General features: G+C 44.8%; 1 protein-coding gene across 1 annotated transcript in view; it reads right to left on the bottom strand.

The window, feature by feature from the left end:
• Positions 1–308: 308 nt before the first annotated feature.
• Sh2d4b (SH2 domain containing 4B) overlaps positions 309–19,761 on the bottom strand; it is a 120,167-nt gene continuing 100,714 nt past the window's right edge. Inside the window, exons 7-8 of the mRNA XM_063233696.1 lie at positions 10,793–11,013; positions 309–6,933 (exon numbers count right to left, since the gene is read on the bottom strand). Of these exons, the coding sequence (XP_063089766.1) occupies positions 6,841–6,933; positions 10,793–11,013 (314 nt within the window). The 3' untranslated portion in view covers positions 309–6,840. The remainder of the gene's footprint in view (positions 6,934–10,792; positions 11,014–19,761) is intronic.

The raw sequence follows: 19,761 nt of genomic DNA, 5'->3' as shown, positions 1-19,761 counted from the left end.
CAAAGTCCCTCAGCCCCAGATCTCCACATGCATGCCTCTCTCTAGAGTCCCACTATGTCCATGCCCCTGTTTAAGCCCCTGAATCACTGGATGGTCCTTAAAACATTTGTCACTCAGGGGTCTCCTGAATCTGTATATCAAGCTGCCTTTTCATTGCCTGAAATTTATCTTCCATTAAGTTGCATAGTGTTCTTTACAACTTCTCTTTCTAGTTATAGAGTGTAAATTTTCTCTCTGCTGAGTGTTATAGTTGACTTTTTTTTCATTATATTTGTAGGGCTCCAGAAAAAAAAAAGAGGCAATTCCTCTATTTGAGAATTCTGACATTTATTAGCATAATAAAACTCTCAAGATGAAATTGCAGTTTTCCAGAGAGTAATTTCATCTGCAGGACAACTTACAAGGAATTTATTTTAAAGCCAGGTAAAACCTAAAATATATTAGACATGCAGAAAGTTCAGGTCCCAAATAAGATGAAATGTAGGTGTTAGGGACAGAAAACTCAGCAGTTGTCTGCCACATATTAATTAGGAGGTGACAGCAGCAACAGGCGGGGGATTCAGGTTCCCAACCTTTCTTGGTCTGCTTTCAAAGCTGCTGCTGGAAAGATCTCCCAACTTGTCGAAAATCCCATCACATCCATCTAGATTACCACTGAGTGTGAAGTTGTCTCAGTTTGCTGTTATAGTGAGCAACACCTCTCCTTTAAACAGTTTCCATATTAACCATTTAATAGATCTGCCAAAACAACTAATGATTGCCATAAAAAATTTTCTTCCATGTTATACAGAAGTTTTGCAAAATTAAATGCATTTAACAATTTCAATTCTCATTAATTCTTCTGGAATGTAGAATAGGTAAAACTCTTGAAGACATTGATGTAGGCAAAGACTATGAACAAAATCCAGATTGCACAGGAACTATCTCAAAGAATCAACAACTGGGATCTCACCCTACTGAAAAGCTCATGCACAGTAAGAGGAACCACCAACAGGGTGAAGAGACAACACTCAACGTGGAAAAAAAATTTTGGAGCCCTGCATTGACCTGCAGTGAGTGAGAAGAATGGGGACCCTTCCATAGACTAGGAGGCTCTAACAGAGATCATTCTGAGACCAGGCAGACTAGTCGGAACAGGACACCACAGTGACTTCAGTCATATTCCCCTCTCAGGCGGGATTGGTGGGGAGTGCTTAACTTGGGTGACAACGTGGACTACGACCCAGTAGGCTAGCCCAAACCAGGTCCCTGTGCCTGGCAGTGCACCCTAATGCAGGGTAGCCTTCAGCAGGTTAACTGAACTGGAGGGGCGGGCCCAGCATAGGCTGCCCAGGTCTGTGTCTCCCTAGTACATTGCAGTGGGTGGGAACACCTGGCCGGTGTGATTCAAACAAACTGTAACCCACAAAGAAAGAAACTGAGTCTCCTATATATACTTGTATGGAAGGAACAAAAAGTATGGAAAGAGGGAGCAACAAGAAAGGATTCTCAGTCCCCAGTCCTGTGAACACTGATCCAGGAAAGGTAAGTGCAAAGGAGAATGAGGACAGAAAACATGCAATATCAGGGCACAGCACCAATTGACATAAAGCAATATCTCCGGGACCTCATAAACGAGTTCAAAAGTGGCGTATTTAACCAAGTAAAGCAAGATATAAGTAGAATAGTTAAAGAAATGCTAAGCACCTCCCAAGAAAAAACATATGGTGGAATGGAAGAACAGAAAAAAAGGGGAGAATTGTTTGATGAAGAAAATAGAAAAAACATAGAATACATGAAGCAGATTCAAAGAGATTACCAGGAAACTAAAAACTCTATTGAAAGCTGGCATAACAGCTTGAAAGAAACTAAGGATAGATTATCTGAACTGGAGGGACAGATTTGTAATGTGGGAGCATGAGAGGAAAAACTTCTTAAAAATAACAAGAAAACAAACAGCAATAATACAAAGGCTAGAAGATGATACGAGGATCTATAATTTAAGAATTAAGAATGTAAAAGAAGAAGCAGGGATACAAACAAATGAACTGCAAAGGCTATTCACAGAAATAATCAAGGAGAACTTTCCTAATATGGGAAAAGGTAAAGATACTCAGATCTATGAGGCATACAGGACCCCAGCCACCTACAACCCAAACAGAACTACACCCAGGTATATAATAATCAAAAGTCCAGAAATCCAATATAAGAACAGAATATTAAAAGCTGTCAGAGACAAGAAACAGATCACTTACAAGGGAAAACTCATCAGAATTACAGCAGACTTCTCAGCACAAACCATCAAATCAAGAAGAGCATGGGGTGAAATAATTCAAGCTTTGAAAGACAATAACCTCCATCCAAGATTGATATATCCTGCACAACTGTCCCTAGAAATTAAGGGAGAAACAAGCTGCTTCCAAGATACAGAGAAACTAGGGGAGTTTGCAACCACCAATTCAACTCTACAGAGAATACTGCAGGACATTCTAAAAGAGAAAAATACCAAGATTCCAGAAATAGTGGCAGAGAAGCCACAATGAATGGAGCAGAAAGCAAAATGAAGAAGACAAACTGACAACTAATGACAGAAAAAGAGTTCAACATAAATGAGGCGGAGAATAGATGGTATGAACAGCTATTTTGGAGAAAACAAGACATCATAATAGCTAGTGCTGATTTAATATCATCTTGTTTTGAAGTCCCATCAAGGTTTTGTTCTTCTGTCTCCACTGATCTGAACAGGTTGTATCTTATTGGATTTTATTATATGTGATAATATAAACAAATACTTTTATAGACAAGGAGATTATATGGAAACCATTATTCATTTTCTGTTAGTTGGTTCTAAATACCCTGTAATACTGGCATTCTCTTGAATGGTTTTACATTGTCTTGATATGTTTGATGCTACAGCATATGAAGTTATACTCAAAGATTTCAAGGAAAGAGCCACTACGGTAATTATTTTTATGTCGAGATATCTTGTAGTGAAACACTATTTTGTGTAAATGATTATGTTCTGACCTGTGCTGTTTTATTATATCCTCTTTTATCTCAATCCCTCTTTTTTATTATTTATTTTTATCTTTCTAATTAAGAGAAAAAAACAAAAAATAGCAGGATATAGTATAGTAACCCACTTTGATTTCCTATTAATTTGACTTGAAATCCTGTATGCTCTCACCAACTTGTTTTGACTGATTTTACTCTATTCGATCTTGCTTGATAGTACCAAGTTTGAGAGTATAAGCAACAACTGTGAAGGCAATAAGATTCACTATGATGCCCGTTCTGGTTTGACTATTATCTTCTTGTGAAGTCCCATAATGTCTCCAATGTTTTAGTTTTATTGGTTTTGTTCTTTACTGTTTTATTCAATTTTATTATAACAGATGATATAGGCAATTCTTTTTAAGATAGCAAAAGGCATTATAATAACCATTGTTGATCACCTTGTATTCTGTTTTTACATTATGTACTATGTCCATCCTTTTTATTTGACTGACTCTGTTTTGTTATGTCACATTTGATTTTATTCTCTTGAAAAAAAAAGTAATAAGAACTGTGGGAGTAATAAAACCCAAAATGTGTAATTGTCATTGTAAAAAAGAGAGGAAAACAAAGTGCTCTAAAGGATATAACTGCATGTATATTTAAGCATATAAGATAGATAACCATATTACTGGGTTTTTGATGGATCATTGAACAGAGCTGTTTGCAGTCTCACTGTTTGAATGTCCACTTTATATGCTTTAATTTTGTAACTTGAACAACCATTTCTAAGATGACAATATGTGATCTATTAAATAATTATTTCCTATTGTATATTTTTTTGAAATTCTGTATAACTTGTACCCTTTTTATGTTTTTTTTTCTTTTTCTCCTTAAATAAAATTTTTAAAAAATGTTTGCCAGATGCACCTCAGACAAAAGATTACTATTGAGAATATATAAAGAACTCAAAAAATCAGCCTTCCCAAACTTAAAGATCCAGCTCAAAAACAGGCATCTGAGATAAACACACATTCCTCAGATGAAGAAATACAAACAGCAAATAAATATGTAAAAAAAGTTCAACATCACTGCTCATTTGAGAGATGCAAATTAAAATGACACTGATATTCTACCTCACTGCCAAAAAGAATGGCTACTATCAAGAAATTAAGCAATAATAAGTGCTAGAGGGGCTGTGGGGAAAAAAGAATCCTTCTCCACTGTTGGAGGAGATGCAGACTGGTGCAACCACTATGGAAATCAATGTGGAGATTCCTCAAAAAACTAGGACTAGAGGTCACATTCAATCCAGCTATTCTCCTTCTAGGAATCTTCCCAAAAGAGCATTATATCACAATGATGTATGTGCGCCCATGTTTATAGCAGCACAGTTTGCAATAGTTAGATCTTGGGAACAACCTAAACGACCATTGACTAAGGAATGGATAAAAAAGATGAGTTATTTTTCTATGATGTAGTAGTATTCAATAATAAAGAAGGATAAACTGGAGACTTTTACAGGTAAATGCATGCAACTCGAGACCATACTCATAAGTGAAATAAATAAGAACACATGTGTAAGCATCATATTGTCTCATTAGTGTGAGAAGCTGAAACAACATATGTACATGTGTATGCATTTATATATATATATATATATATAAATAGTTATATATATATATATATATATATAGTTAAGATAGTTATACTACTAATTGCTCTGAGTTCACTAAAGGGAAAGATTTATGCTGGTATTGTTTGGACAATTGAATGCAGATGTCTTGTGCTCTGGGTGAATGATTTGGAAATGACAATGCACAATGTATATACGATTGTTGCCCCCTGACTGATGTTTTGAAATTTTGTTGTAGTTCTTCTTCTTCTTCTTCTTCTTCTTCTTCTTCTTCTTCTTCTTCTTCTTCTTCTTCTTCTTCATCTTCTTCTTCTCCTTCTCCTCCTCTCCTTCCTCCTCCTCTTCTTCCTCCTCCTCCTTCTTCTCCTCCTCCTCCTTAATTTCAATTTGATACATAGCAGAACCAAAAATGTTTTTAAAAACTTGGTTCTGCCAAGACCTCATAGATATATGGTGACTTTAATGATATTTTAGTCCTCAGAAGCCAGGATCCTCCTACTACTTCCTTTCATCTACCAGGGGAGACAGGGAAGGAATCTCTGGAAATTGCAAAGTTGATGTTATTAAACACCTTTGTGATGGGGATTCTCTGAGGTCCCCAAAGGGCAGAGCCTGTGCCCAGTGCCTCTGGGTTATTCCTTGGCTATCCTAGAGGTGCAAATGGAGATGGAGTGAGGCCAACAGGTAGGAGGCACACATAGAGGTGTCATCTGTTCTGGCCACTGCTGGGTGTCATCGTGATTGTCTGCTCCATCTTGCAGATCTGTCTTGTAAGAGGCTGTGTGAAGAGCAGCCCCCGAGTCAGTCCTCCAGGAGGAGCAGGAGCAAAAAACAATTCACCTGCCTCAGTCTCCTTTGGTCCAGGGCTCACTGCATGGACACTGACCTCCCAGCTCTTCTGCATCCTGGCATCCAGAGGGAGGAGCCTGTGGCACTGCTGGCTTGAGAGTGATCAACAGAAGGAGAAAGAGCAGAGCCCAAGCAAAATGGGTTATAGTGACAGTGCCTTGGGAAGTGGCCAAAGGCATGGGGAACAGGTAAGGCAAGAGAGCAAGCAAGGCATAAGAGAGGTTTGCTGAAGCTACAAGAAAGGTTAAGTGGCCCCTGATGTCCCTAGAGTCCCTTTGTGTCTGTATAGTCACCAAGCACTCTGCTGCAAGGTGGTGAGCACCAAGACTGTGGTTCCAAATCCAGGTCTTCTTGATCCAAGGACCTGTAATTTTACTACCACAATCTGCTGTCTCCTGGTCTATGGTCCTATGTATGGGACATGGTTATGCACAAATAGACACCATCCTTGAGTTACTGGGCCATCACTGGGAGAGTCTTCCTATTAATATGAAGAACATACTCAGATTAAGTAGACAATAGCATCAAAATCAAAAAAGCAGAGACAACAGAGCTAATCATTTGAATAACTTCAGGCAGACAGCAGCCTAGAGACTACAATCTTGTTAGAGGTTCAAACACCATTCTTGGATTAATAATTCAATCTTGGTCTTGGGCACATCTGTAGGAATAGATAAACTCACTACTTTAATATTCCAAAGCCAGGGCCAAGATATGACACAAAGACACAAGAGAGTGGAAGAGAGATACCAAATAATGAAGGCATCGCAGACTCAGTCACCTGTCCTGGAAGCTGGGGTTTGGAGGCCTCAGGTAATTCCTGTGGAAACATCAACAAGTGTGATGAAGGTCATGAAGAATGTCACTTCTGTGTTCTCCTTATAAATACTTTGCAATTTGTCTTTGTATTTTCATGACTTTATAAAGAGTGAGAAGGAAGAAGTAATCACACTGGGTCATGTTGCAAAACTGTCAGAAGAGCTGCATTTCTTCAACAAACGCTTAGTGACAGTCTACCATATATTAGATGGAGGGCTCGGCACTAGAATTATTCTGAATTATCAGAACATGGCCCACGCACTCTAGAAGTGTGGTTTAAGGCAGTCATGACAAATAAGCATCACTTTTTGAGGTCAGAGCTAGATTCTCCATAAACAGTTTGCATCAGCCACTAGCAATGTTTGTCCTGCACACAGGGATGGGGACAGTAGCACAAACGCCTCGGGTTTAGCACAGTTTGAGATATGCAGATCCTCTTGTGCCTCTGGATTGTGGTGGACTCGCTGAAGGCTGAAGGCCATAAGAATTTGAGCTGCAAAGTTCTTAAGCTGGGCTCTGGGGGAAGTTTCCCAAAGGAACCCAACTGAAGAAGGGCAAAACTATCATTCAAACAATAAGTGGTAGTCAGGCGGGCTTTCCCTCTGTCCACAGGGTTGCTGTAGCAACTCTCCCCCAGAGATGGTGATAATTTCCTCCTAAAAGGGAAAAAAGAAAAACTACTCATAATCAAGAAAGGATTATAAAACATTCACCTGAAACAAACTGGTTCAAAACAGAAAAACTAAGACCATACCTTTGTTTCCCCCTCTCTCAAGTCCATAGAAATAAGGGCAAAAAAAATTTGTCTTTGTGAAGACATCTATTTTAAGGTGCTGGAAAATAAAAGGCCTGACCATCAACAATGTCACAGTGTTGAGCAATCACTGAAAAACAAAAACCCACAGGATGTGCTCTTCACAGTCAATGCAGGGCCAAGCCCAGCGAAGTCGGGTCAGGCTGGGGACAGAACTCTGAGCAAGCATTTGCCTCAGGCAGATCAGAAAATGAGGAGACCTGAACAGTTCCGGGGAGACCAAAGGATGAGCTGCCCACTGTCAAATGCAACATGGGGAGAACTGATTTGGGAAACAGCAACTGGGTCCCCTCAAGGATAATCAGGAGATTTAAAGTTGGAGGATCACTTTGGAACCCAAAATGTATAAATATTTGAGGACAATCAGAGCTATAAAAGCAAGATGCCAGACTCAATAATACAACTGATTCCCAAGAAAATACCAAGTTTATAAAACAAGCAGAAGGTGCCTTTAAGAGATGTGTGTTAACTTGCTGAGTGAAATCAGAGAAGTCATCTGTGAAACAAGAATGGGCTATTATTTTCTAAAAATGGATCTGCAAAGGAAAACAATGACCAGACAAATTAAAAAGAAACATCTCAGCAGGAGAATTGAAAAGCAGAATGGTCACAACTGAAGAGCAATTTAGCAGCTGAAGGAATTGTCACATCAATAAGGAAGAGACATCTAAATAGAAAAATATACAAAGCATATGAACAGATGAATCACAGAGAAATCCAAGGGGCCATTTAGCACATGAGAAAATCCTCTGTGTCGTGGTAATCAGAGAAATGCCAACTAAACAATAGCGAGACACAGCCTCTGCCCATCTGACAGGGAACATTAAATGATCGAGTCCTCAGCGCCAGCACAGTGCAGGGCTTAGGCCTCTTGCAGCTTTGGCAGCAACATGAACTGGCACCATGCTTCGCAGGGCAATCTGTCAGGTCTTTTCCAATTAAAATGTGCATACTTTTCTCTCCAGCAATTCCATTTCCAGGGATACTCAGCATGTATCCACAATGACTCGGTGACATATACACAGTGCAGAAGTCTCTGTGGCAGTGTTTGCGGTCACAAGAAGCTGGAAGGCCCATGCGTTCATGGAAAGAGACAGCAGGTGGTTAAACTGTCACATAGGCCGGAGAATGCACTAACACCGACATCTCATCAACACATTTTAATAACAGCAGACAGAGCATGGTGACTTGCAATGCTGGGGATACTGTAGTTTCAACACTTTACACAGTGATGCCTTGTTGAAACCTCACCAGAACCTTATAGGTAAGTGCCGGTCATTAAGCCACATGCTGTGGAGGGAACCAAGGCACCAAAGTGTGAGTGGTTCCCAGAGTCACACACGGCAGTGAGGCTGGGACTTAAACTCCCAACTGTGATTCCAGAGATGACGCTTTGGAAAATGAAGCTGTGCGATGTACTTAGGGAGCTCTCTCCAAAGTCAGGTTGCTGAGCATTGTAGGAAGAGCTAACCAATTTCTGTGAAAAGTATCAAAACCATGTATTTTCCTATGAACATAGGTTTTGATTGCAATCCTAGGCAATCCTAGGCTAAACACATGCAAAGCTGCAATTCATCCCATGGAGGAGGGAAACAAGGATTTGAAATGAACGAGGTTTTCATTTTGCACTGCATTTGATTTTTCTTCAAATGTGAGCGTGAATGAATTGTGTAATTAAAATTTTAATTTATTGAATCTGGCCACCAGATCTCTACATGGCGTAAATGGTGTCTCTCTATCTGTCAATCTCTAAAGTTTAGATTTGGCAGGTCAAAGAGCCTTCAAGGATATCTGGCCCAACTATGCTGTTCAGAAGCTTGTCCTGAGAGAGGGGCGTTTACCCTTCGCTAGGAACAAAGGGACAGGCACTCTGTGCTGGTAGAGCAGCTCATATTGGACAGCAAAGAACCTGGGATTTAGCGGGATGAACTCGGACTTTACTGGCACAGAGCCTTGAGATTACTTAACTCCTGGACCCAGTTGACACAGCTGGGAGACTTTGGCTGGGTTTCTTACCCTCCCTGGCTTTGGTTTTCAGATCTGTGAGGCAGGACTCATGTACACCCCCAGCAGGGCTGTGTGAGGACCAAAGGAGAGAGGCTTGGGTGATATAAGGGGCTGCAGGCAGGACTCAGAGGAGGGCCTGGTGGCCACACACTGCCACCCTCCACTTTCTCCTCTGGAACCCGAGACCAGCAGTGATCTGCACGGATTAGTCCACCTGCTTAGCTTCCAGCTAGTCCTGTCTTCTGGGCAGCACTGTATACTTGGGGTCTAGGTCCTTGTGACATGTGGTTTGCTACATGCTTCAATCGCAAGAAAGATTACAAGCTACATACCTCTCCTGCCCCAGGGACAGGGATGAGGAGAAAGCAACACCGGTCCAAGAGGCCCTACTGTATCAATGCCCAGCAAGAGGATCCAGTGGCCCTGTGGCCCCTCCTGCACCTGCAAAGCGCAGATGGAGCCTGGGTGCTGTGATGCGCATGATCTCATCTAAAGCTGCCAAGAACCTAGCCCCCCAAAGCCTCATGTGCAGGGCTTGTGAAGGTGACTGACTGGACGGGGTGGGGTGACATAACCACATGTGACATTAGTAGGAAGGACCTGGTCAGCAGGGAGGTCACCGGGGCTGTGACCTAGGACAGTGTCTCTCTCTCTCTCTCTCTCTCTCTCTCTCTCTCTCTCTCTCTCTCTCTTTCTCTCTCTCTCTCTCTCTCTCTGCCTCCTGGCCACCAGAGTGGGAGCAGCTTTTCCACTGCCAGGCCCCTCTGCCAAGCTTTCCACCTGGGAGCCATCAAAACATGAGCCAAAATAGAATCTTCCTCCTTTAAATTCTGGATGTTGAGTAATTTGTCCCAGCACTGAGGAAAGTGACTAGGACACCAGTCAAGTATGATGTGTGCTTTGTGCCTCTGCTACGGCTTCATTCTGTGCCCCCATGAGCACTGCTGATGGCATAATTTGCCATGGTAGGGCATGAAGAGGTGGCACTTGTCTGAGGCGATCAGGCCACAAGGGCTCTGCCTACATGAGCAGGTTGATGCCCCATCTCGGGAGTGCAGTTCAGCCCCCTCCTACTCTCATTGGACCTTTTGACCTTCCACCTTCCACCATGGGGGATGAAACTAGAAAGCCCCTGCCAGACACTTCCAGAACCATGAGACAAGCTTGTTCTTTATAAATAACCCACTCCTACAAAAGGCAGTAAGACTCTCAGCTAGGCCACGGGTGCTCAGAGACTGTGTCCTGTCCAAGGCCACACACGAAATGAGTGTGAAATGTGTGGTAAAACTGGGGTTCAGAGAAGAGAAGGGGTTTGGTACATCCCTGGAGAAGCTGCTCTGGCCACAGAGCTGCCAGCTGTGCTGCACTGAGCTCTGAAGCTGAGAGACGCCCAGCTAGAGCATGCTGCGCCACTTCTGAGCCAGCCTGGGCTTGGAGGAGGGACATGCACCCGGGAGCACCAGGCCTCCAGGGGAAGAGGCCTGGAGCAGAGTGGCCAGACACTGTGAGTCAGAGGAGGAGGCAGGGGCGAGCAGTGGCCCCAGAGCCTGGCCTGGACACTCCTCCCTGCTGCTCTAGGACCCTGAGACTCCACGGCCCCTGATGTGGAGCTGTGTGCTTCCCGTGCTTCCTGGCCCTCTCTAGGCCCCAGAGTTTCATCATTTCACCCCAACTGGCACACTGAAGAGGGACACCTTGTGGAAATCAATGAGATCCGTGAGAGTCGCGTGGCGATTGGGGTCCACGCCCAGGAAGCTGTAAAAGTCCCCAGATGCATCCACAAGGAAGTGCTTGAAGCCTTTGTGCAGGCGGTAAGAGAGGGTGTAGCCCCAGATCTTCTCACTGACTCGGACCAGAAACGCACCCTCCATCATGTTCTCCAGGAGATCCTCTGCATTTTCTCGGCTAATAATTCCTGATTTGAAAAAAACAAACAAAAACAGTCAATGGATGCTGCACCCTTCCGCCACTCACCCACATCCCGTGAGCAGACCCTGCTATATGGGACCAGGAAGGAAGGCAAGAGCTTGGACTAACCGCACTCCTCTCCATCCACAGGGGCATCCTGGCTCTGCACATCTAACTGTTGGCCCTGGGGCACTCTCCACAGGCCCTGAGTTGATCATGTGTTCTTCCAAATAAAGCCACTAATTTAGATTAATTGGTTAAGCAAGGAGTTAGTAATGAACCGGAATTAGCATCTATTGATTTCAGATCTGCGTCAGCAGGCACTGCTCTGTGGGGAGTCTTAGAGGCCTGATTTAAGGACTCCCCAGAATGACTGATGACCACAGCTGCACTTACCTCTGTGGAACCATAAGTGACACCCTGAAAACAGTATCTTCCCTGACAGCCTGAAAGAACTTCCTCCAAATACAGTCTCTTAAATGGGGTGAAGTCAGAGCCTCCCTTTGGCTCAAGGACCAGAACCCTCTAAGGTGTCCCACCCTGGTCAGAGCGGTATCATCCTAGGATGGAGGGCATACCTGGCGCGGTAAACGTTTGGACCTGAAATGTCCCAGGGTCATATACTGAAGATGTGGGGTTACTGGGAAGTGGTGGGACCTTCAGGAGGTGGAGCCTCGCTGGAGAAGGGGCCGCTGAACACATGCCTGGACGTAGCCCTTGTCCTGCCGTGATGTCTGCCTCACCATACGCCTGGGAGCCACGGAGCCAAGTGAACATGAGCTGAAACCTCTGAAACCGGTTATCTTTCCCCCTTGATGCCATTTTCCCAGTATTTTGTCACAGAGATAGAAAGTTAAAAATGAGGAGGGACTGTGTACATGGAGAGTCAGACTCTGGAGGGCAGGAGCTGAGGAGAGGAAGAGATGGCAGAAGAAACCAATTCACTCCCCTACTCTGCCCTCCTCTGGCCATCAGATATTTTGCAAAGGCCTCCACCTCTCCAGTGTCCCTGGAGATTTAAGTCGCCATAGCCACTGCCTTCAAAGGCATACTAGGCCTGAGTCACCTGGAGTTCGAGATGATTCTCACAGAGCAGCTGTGAAGACACTCGGTCATGGGATCCTCTGCTGTCTTCAGGGAGCAGTGAGTTACAACACATTGCCCTTTGCACACACACCCATCAGCCCCTGGTGTGCATTTGACCAACGGGAGCTCATGGTCAGTGCTAAGCACAGGGTGGGCGTAGCTGAGCTGCTCATTTCTGTGACTCTGAGAGCTGCTGCTGTCTGTGACCACTTCCCACTGAGTCCTCGGGGCCATGCTCACCTGTGCTCAGATCCCACCATGGTTCACCTATCCAGCATGGTGCACACCCACCCTATCCTGAAAGCCACAGCAGAGGGCACAGAGGCCACTGCGCTGCCAAACACTGCCACACATTTGGGGACCACCAATTTCCTCCTTTCCCTCCAAAAGGTAATCAGAGCAGCAGCCCCGCCCCTAGGCAGGCTGTGCAGGGAAGAAGCAAGAGAGGCCAAAAGAGGAAGGGGCAGAGTCACTGCCAGCCCCCCTGGCACCTCCTGCTGCTGGAGAGACCAAGGTATGATGGAATGGGGGCTTCACAGTTTTGTCAGAGTGGCGTACGACCTGTCACCTTTACTTCTAAACAAACGTCTTTTTTGTCTTTTAGCTATTTTTATTCCTTACTTGACAAAAATTGTATAGATTTTGGTAGACAACCTGATATTTTGGTATGTGTAGCCACTGCAAGGAGGTAACTCAAATTACTTATCATAAGCATTACCTCATGTACATACCGAATTATTGTGGTAATAGCACAATCTATACTCTTGACAATTTTGAAATACCATGCGGTACCTTGGTTCACAAACTATTTTATCCACTATTTCAGAAAAATGTCTGCTGTCGCGTTGGTGTGGGAAGGATGGCCACAGTCAAGCTTGTCATCTGATGCAGCTTCAAACAAAAAAAATGTTATCAGATGCTTCTGTTTGCAAACCAACTACAGTCGTCACAATTCATCTGACTGACCCACATCTCCGCGTCCTTTTCCCAGCCCCCAAGTACCCCCGTGCTTCCGTCAGTGTTTATGAGTCCAACATTTTCAGATTTCCTGGGTAAGTAACCTCTTACAGTGAGTGCCCCTCTGTTGTCTGGCTGATGTCCTGTGGGTCATCCATGTTGTCAGAAACGGCAGCATTCCAGCCTTTATGGCACCCAACCATCCTCAGGCTCGTCCTCCACCTTGGCCGCGGGAACAGTGCTGCCATGCACATGGACACACAGACTTCTCTCTGACAGACAGACTTTGCTTCCTCTGGATACACTCTCAGAATGGCTGGAGCAGAAGACAGCTCTCCTTTTCAACCCTTTGGACCCTCCCTGCACCCTTCCATGTGCCACACTAGCTTACGCCTCCACCAATGTGCCAGGACATCAGTTTTCCAACATCCACAACAGCGTTTGTTACCTTTGGGACTGGACTTGTCCATATGCAAAGTTGACAGCGACAGCAACATGGCCCTTGAAGCCCAACCCAGGAACGGTCAGTGGAGACAGCGCTCCCCAGCCCCGCAGCCTACCTCCCTCTCTAGGGTTACCTCTCCCCTTCCCTGTACCATAGCCACTGCCAGCCCCTGCCCTGTTCTCCTCAGCCCTGACTGCTTGGAGGAAGCCCAGTTCTCTCCTCTTAAAAGCAGGCTGCTGGCCTCCTACATGCCGCCACCTTGGTGCAGGTTAGCGAAAGATGACCCTCCAAGCTTACACCCTGCTATTTGACTCAGTCCCCAAAACAGAATAAGCCAAATATTCCTTTATGTCTGTAAAGTTAACTTCCTCAGGTATTTCTTGTAGTAACATGAAGGCAACTACTCAGGCTCACTGTGACTGGTAGTAAGAAAGGCCACATAGACGTGGGCTCAGGGGTTGTGAAAGCAGCCAGCAGAGGCTGCTCAACCCGGCACAGAGAGGCGAAAGCAAGGTACCAGGTGAGGAGGGCAGCTTGCTAATACAATAAGCCTAGGGCTCTTGGGGCTACAGGGAAAGCCAAGCCACAGCAGAACTCTGGCAGACATACAGAGGCCAGCAGGCAGCCCACAGGGATCCCCAGTAGCAACAGTAAAAGCAAGAGGACATTAGTGTGGAGGATACCTGGACAACTCTCCTTGAACGGAGAGCAATTACCTCCACTTTGGCTAAACCTGGCCCTGTCTCCATGTCCTGATGTGTTCAGAGCTGGCTAAGCCACTCCCTTTTCCCTTTAGTTGGCTCTCAGCAATGTAAATAGGCTGGCTGAGGTGCTTCTGTGTCACCTTTGAAGCTAGGTGACAGTCACTGTTTCCCTGTCCCGTGACTCCCAAACACATGGTTGAGCCAGGCGGGATGAAAAGCCACGGCTCCAGGGCTGTCAACTGGGTTCTAGTCTTGAGATCAGAGGCTATGACTTCCCAGGGCAGAAAAGTTTACATATCAGAACTGAAGCACCACCCCTAGATGCTACTTCAATTGTGTCACGCAGCTTGGTCTTTCTGCATTTCCTTCTCTCTGCGTATTGCAGAGGGGCTTTCAGCCTCCTACCCAGCCCAGCTCACGGGACTCCTGCATCTCCCACCATTCTCAGCGTCACTCATCCTCTAGCTACTCCCTTCTTCACGAATTAATAAAATCTGAGCTGGGTCCTGAGTCAAAGCCTTTGTTCTGATGAGCCACTATCTAGGCTGGATGTAGGACCTTGGCCACTCATAATTATAAATATGTGTTAGAGTCTTTATTCCCACCTTGGTTGTACTGGAAGTGTCAGACTGGAATTAACAGGCTAGAATCACAATGACTTTTCCATGGAATTACAAATAAAATCTCCTTGGACTGTGACAAGGGTGGGAAAAGACTTTCTGTATATTAGAATAATATTTTCTATATGCTAAAAGAATAGTGTCTTTGTTTACTAAAACTATGTCTCAAACAGAAGGGCAGAATTAAGCCATCTTTGGGGAAATAATGGAAAGAGTTCATTATAAAGGAAATTGTAGAGGTTGCACTTCAGGAAGAAGAAAAAGTATTCTGTACAGAAAGTCTGAGATACCATCACTAATGAGGAATGCAAATGTTGTAGGCCAATCTAAAAGCACTTATAAAATGGTGTCTCAGTGACTTTATTGCTAAGACAAAATACCTGACAAAGTTAAAAGAGAAAAGGCTTATTTTGGTTCACAGTGTTTGTTTGTTTGTTTGTTGAGACAGAATCTCAATATGCACTTCAGACTGGCCTTGAACTCGCACTGAAGCCCAGGCTAGCCTTGAACTGGTAGTGACCCTCCTGCTGTGGCCTCCAGAGTGCTGGGATTATAGGTGTGCACCACGATGTCTGGCCTTCTGCTTCATAATCAGCTGACTCCAAGGCAGAACACATGGCAGAGGGGCATCACAGAGGAGAAACAGTTTGTGCAGGCAGAAAACAGCAAAACCAAGCAAGCACCAAGAGACAAGCCTCTTTCTGTCCCTTAATCTTGTCCAGGGTACTGGCCCTTAGCACTCAGGCCTTGATCCTTGCACCCTTGATCCTAGCACAGCACCATGAATTTATCCCACTGTCACACAACCTAGATCCAGCCACCTCTGAAAAGTCCCACATATGACCACCTGGGGTTTTGGGGAGACATCTAGACACAAGCCATAAATGATGGATTATTAGAGGGTTTTAAGGTAGAGCTATAATACTAGACAGCGCCCTAGTAATAAGGAGTGGGATGATTAAGGCTTGCAAGTTTTTAGGGTAACTAAGTAACTTTAGTTTGTGAGATGAGCATGCTAGATAATTTGAGTTAACCACTAAAGATAGGACTGAGGGTGTACAACCTTCAAATAACATGAGTAGAAAAATGAATGAGAAGAAATTTTGAAATGAAGTAGGAATAAAGCAAATGACTAAAAAATAAACTGTGAGTCCACAGAGACTGAAAAGCTCACAGAGGCACCCACTGTCATGATTAGAGAGCAATAGGCAAGCATTAAAGGAAGCAAAGAAATGATGAGAGAAGCTCTGGGGACCATCCCTACCTGGCGGGGGGACAGTGTTGGGCAGGTGAAGTACACAGAGGCTGCCGGGGCTTCCACGGCACCCACTTCCTACGCTTTCTTCATGCCCTCCATATTGGCAAGGGCATACATTGGCTATTACTTGCTAAAAACAGCTTACTGCTGTTGCTTTGCAGCACCCTGAACACTGCAAACACCCATACAACGCCACGGTGGCACTTGTTCAAGATCGGTCAATGTCCTTCGGGGACGAGGTAGGTTACCACCTAGAATAAAAGGGTCACTCAGTTGGTTTAATCTCTATGCTGGCTGCCTTTTATCCCTGTGCATGGCTCTTGGCCTGGGTTGATGTCCAAGTTCCAGTCCAAGAGAGTCTGATTTCATCCATTTGGGATGCACACAGCATCCCTACTGCTTAAAGTTTTCTAGATGACCCTAATATAGAGCCAGGTTTGAGGCTCACAGAGCTAGAATGTCAATAGCCTTGGCCTAAGTGGGAAAGTGGTTTTCCCAGGTTAGAAACCCCTCTGCACTCACAGCAATGGTGGGAGGTCCAACAACAGAGTTTTACAACCTGCTACAGTGGGAAAGGAAGGGCTTTTCCTAGTTGAGGGCACAGGCAGAGGCAAAGAAGGCCTACAAGGAATGGCCTTAATTGCTCTTCTGTAGCACAGGCTCTAAACATGGGTCACGGAGTTGACAGCAGAAATCATGCACTCTGGGTCCCAGGGATATTTGGGGAAGAGGACAAACCAGAGGCACACCCATGGGTCTGTCTGGGTGCTCTCATGCCTCACACCAGATGAAATGCTGTGTGTGAGTCCACTGCAGGGAAGAGGCTGAGGAAAAGTAGCCACCATGGCAATGGTATCACTTTCCATCTCTCCAAATCGCCACATAGAAACAGATGGTACAACTACAGGGCAGAACCAGAAGGCCACAGACTAGGTTTACAACAAAACTTGGTGACAAGGTACCGCCAAGGAGCCTGTGGGTTCTGAATGATCCCTGCAAAGTTCATATTGAGGCTTAATCCCGAGGCCAACCTATTAAAAGGTGGGCACTCCAGGAGGTGACAATGTGATTAGAGCCACGCTCTCATGGGTGGCATTAGGGCTCCAGTTAAAGGACCTGAGGAGCAGCAGGCTCATTCTCCCCTGCTTTCCTGGTGTCTGTGACACAGTGTTCAAAGCAGACATGAGACCCCTATCAGGCACTAAACCTGCTGTCGTCTTGATCTTGGATTTCAGCCTCCAGATTACAAAGAAATGAGCTTCTGTTCTTTATGAATTATCCAGTCTCAAGTGTCCTGTTATGACAGCCCCAACCGACTATGAAAATCCCCCAAATACAAATGGCTGTGGAAACAAACCCATTAACAACACAAGACTTTCATGAGGTCCGTGTCTACACAGGAAGGACAAACAAAGTGACAGGCAGAGTGGGAGATGTGCAAGTCAAAGGAATTCACTGGAAAGCAGGAAGTCAAGCAGCTGCCCACGAGGGGAGCCCTGCCCTCCCCAACCGTGGGTGGTGACACAGAGCCCACGGGAGACCCTCCAGGCCATGTCCACCGATGGAACGGAACCAACCTGAGCAAGATGGGAGCAGAAGAAAGAAAGCAAGGAGCAGGTCCAGACCTGCAGGGCAGAAACACAGCTGGTGACCATGGAATGCAAGCTGCCTTTGTAAACCCTAAGTAAAAACAACAGATGAGGACATCAGAAGTGTTTTTCCTGGCCCTTCTCCCATTGGAAAAGTTCAGGAAAACTAATTTCACAGAAAGGCAGTGAGGTGAAGTCACATACAATATTGTCATGAGAAACAACAAAGAAAAGAAAGATCAGAACAACTTTCCCGCAGGTGATGTATGTTCAATACACAGGTGGCCTCTGCCAGTCCCGCGCCTATAGATCCAACCATCAGCAGAAAGAGGGGCAATTGTGTCTGTTCTCAACATGCACAGACTCTTTTTCTCATCATTATTCCCCAACCAGTACAGGATAGCAGCTGTTTACACAGCACCTACATCGCACAGAGTATGACAAAGGTAATCAGGAGAGAAAGTAAACTGAGAAAGTATGTGGGCGCATGCACATGGGTTACACGCAAACCCCACAGCTTTCATACGAGGGACTTCCGTGTCTGAGAGTCCTGGAACTAATTCTTCACAGATGCCAAGGAACAGAGGCAAACACAGGAACACTTCCAACACCAGCTATTGAATGTAACAGAATGGGAGAGAGAGGCAAATGCAAGTGGAAAACGAAGAGGATAAGAGTCGGTAAATGAGGGAAAGCCTTGTTTCTGCCAGTAACAAGCCAAGAAACTCAGCCTTCAGCATCGGCGAGCACTGGCCAGCTTCCTAGAAAAGAGGCAAGATGACCCCTAACTGGGCTCTAGAGTAAACGGCTCAGCCATGGCCAGTTGTCAGGGTCCCGAGAAGGCAGGGCCACCATGCTGGAGTCCACCAGCTTCCCTGGCAGTGGCCCAGGCCAGGCCCCCAGTCACCTAGCAGGCAGGGCCTCTTTTTGGCCTTCCCCAGGCCATGTGAGCTCCCCTTGCACACAAACCTGCTTCTGGAGAGTGGTACAGGAGCAGCCCAGCCACACAGATGGAGGGACTTGGAGCATTTGCATGAAAACCAAAGACTTAAAATGAAGGACTTAAGGCAGAGAAGACAAGATTGTCTCTTTATTTTTTGGTGAAAGAATCTGACACTTTGTTTCTTCTCACTTTTGCGAATTATTAGATCTAACTGATGCATGAAGAGTATTCTTAAACATAGGTGCCACGTGATGTTTGAGGAGAAGATTATCTGTGATTGGGAGATCATATTTTTATGGGTCAGGAACAGGAAATGGAGGTCTGAGATAAGATAACAAAACAAGCAAATAAGACGTTCCACCACCTGTTGCAACTTTTCCAGTAAAAATTTAAAATCTAAAGAACAAACAGATAGGAACATAGATGTAGAACAAGATTTCTCAATCCAGGCACTATTGACATTTTTGGATCAGGACGTTTTTCCGTTCTGTGAGGCTGCCTTGTGCACTGCAGGGTGTTTACCAATATCTCTGGCCACTACCTACCAAATGCCAGGGGCACTTCAAAGTTGTGACCCCAAAATCGTCCAGATATTATCAAACATCCCTTGGAGGCACAATTGCCCTGCCAAGAACCACTGCTGTGGACACAAACTAGGAATCCCTAAAATGTACTGATAGGTGAGGCAGTATAGAACAATAAGATTTCAGTATGTGATATAATTTATGCAAAGAAACCCACAAAACTTCCACAATTGTTTATATGAAAATTATCATACTTTTACAAACACAAAAACTAAGACAGTAAGAATTTTGTCTGTTTTTCCCCACTAGTCCTCATGTCTAAAGAGGGCTGGAACTTGGGACCTCAATAATTAGCACTGAATAAATCATTAACTAATTAAACTTACAATCCCATAACAAACTTCATGGAACAAAGACATTACACCAAGCACTGTGCTAAGAGATTAATGAGCACTAGATCCTTCAATCTTCACAATAAACTCAAGGTGGGTTCTATTCTCCCATTTTGCAGAATGGAAAAAGCAGGGGAAGAGAGATGGACCTGCTTAGCAGAGTGTGCAGCTGGGAGCACTAAGTGGGTGGAAGAGCAGCAGGCCTTTCCTGTCAGTTGGATGCTCATGGTCTGTGGG

This window comes from Cavia porcellus, unplaced genomic scaffold (assembly GCF_034190915.1).
Source record: "Cavia porcellus strain 051 isolate PalLab524CR breed Dunkin Hartley unplaced genomic scaffold, mCavPor4.1 scaffold_23, whole genome shotgun sequence".
NCBI lineage: Eukaryota > Metazoa > Chordata > Mammalia > Rodentia > Caviidae > Cavia > Cavia porcellus.
This window is presented reverse-complemented; position numbering and strand designations above follow the sequence as displayed.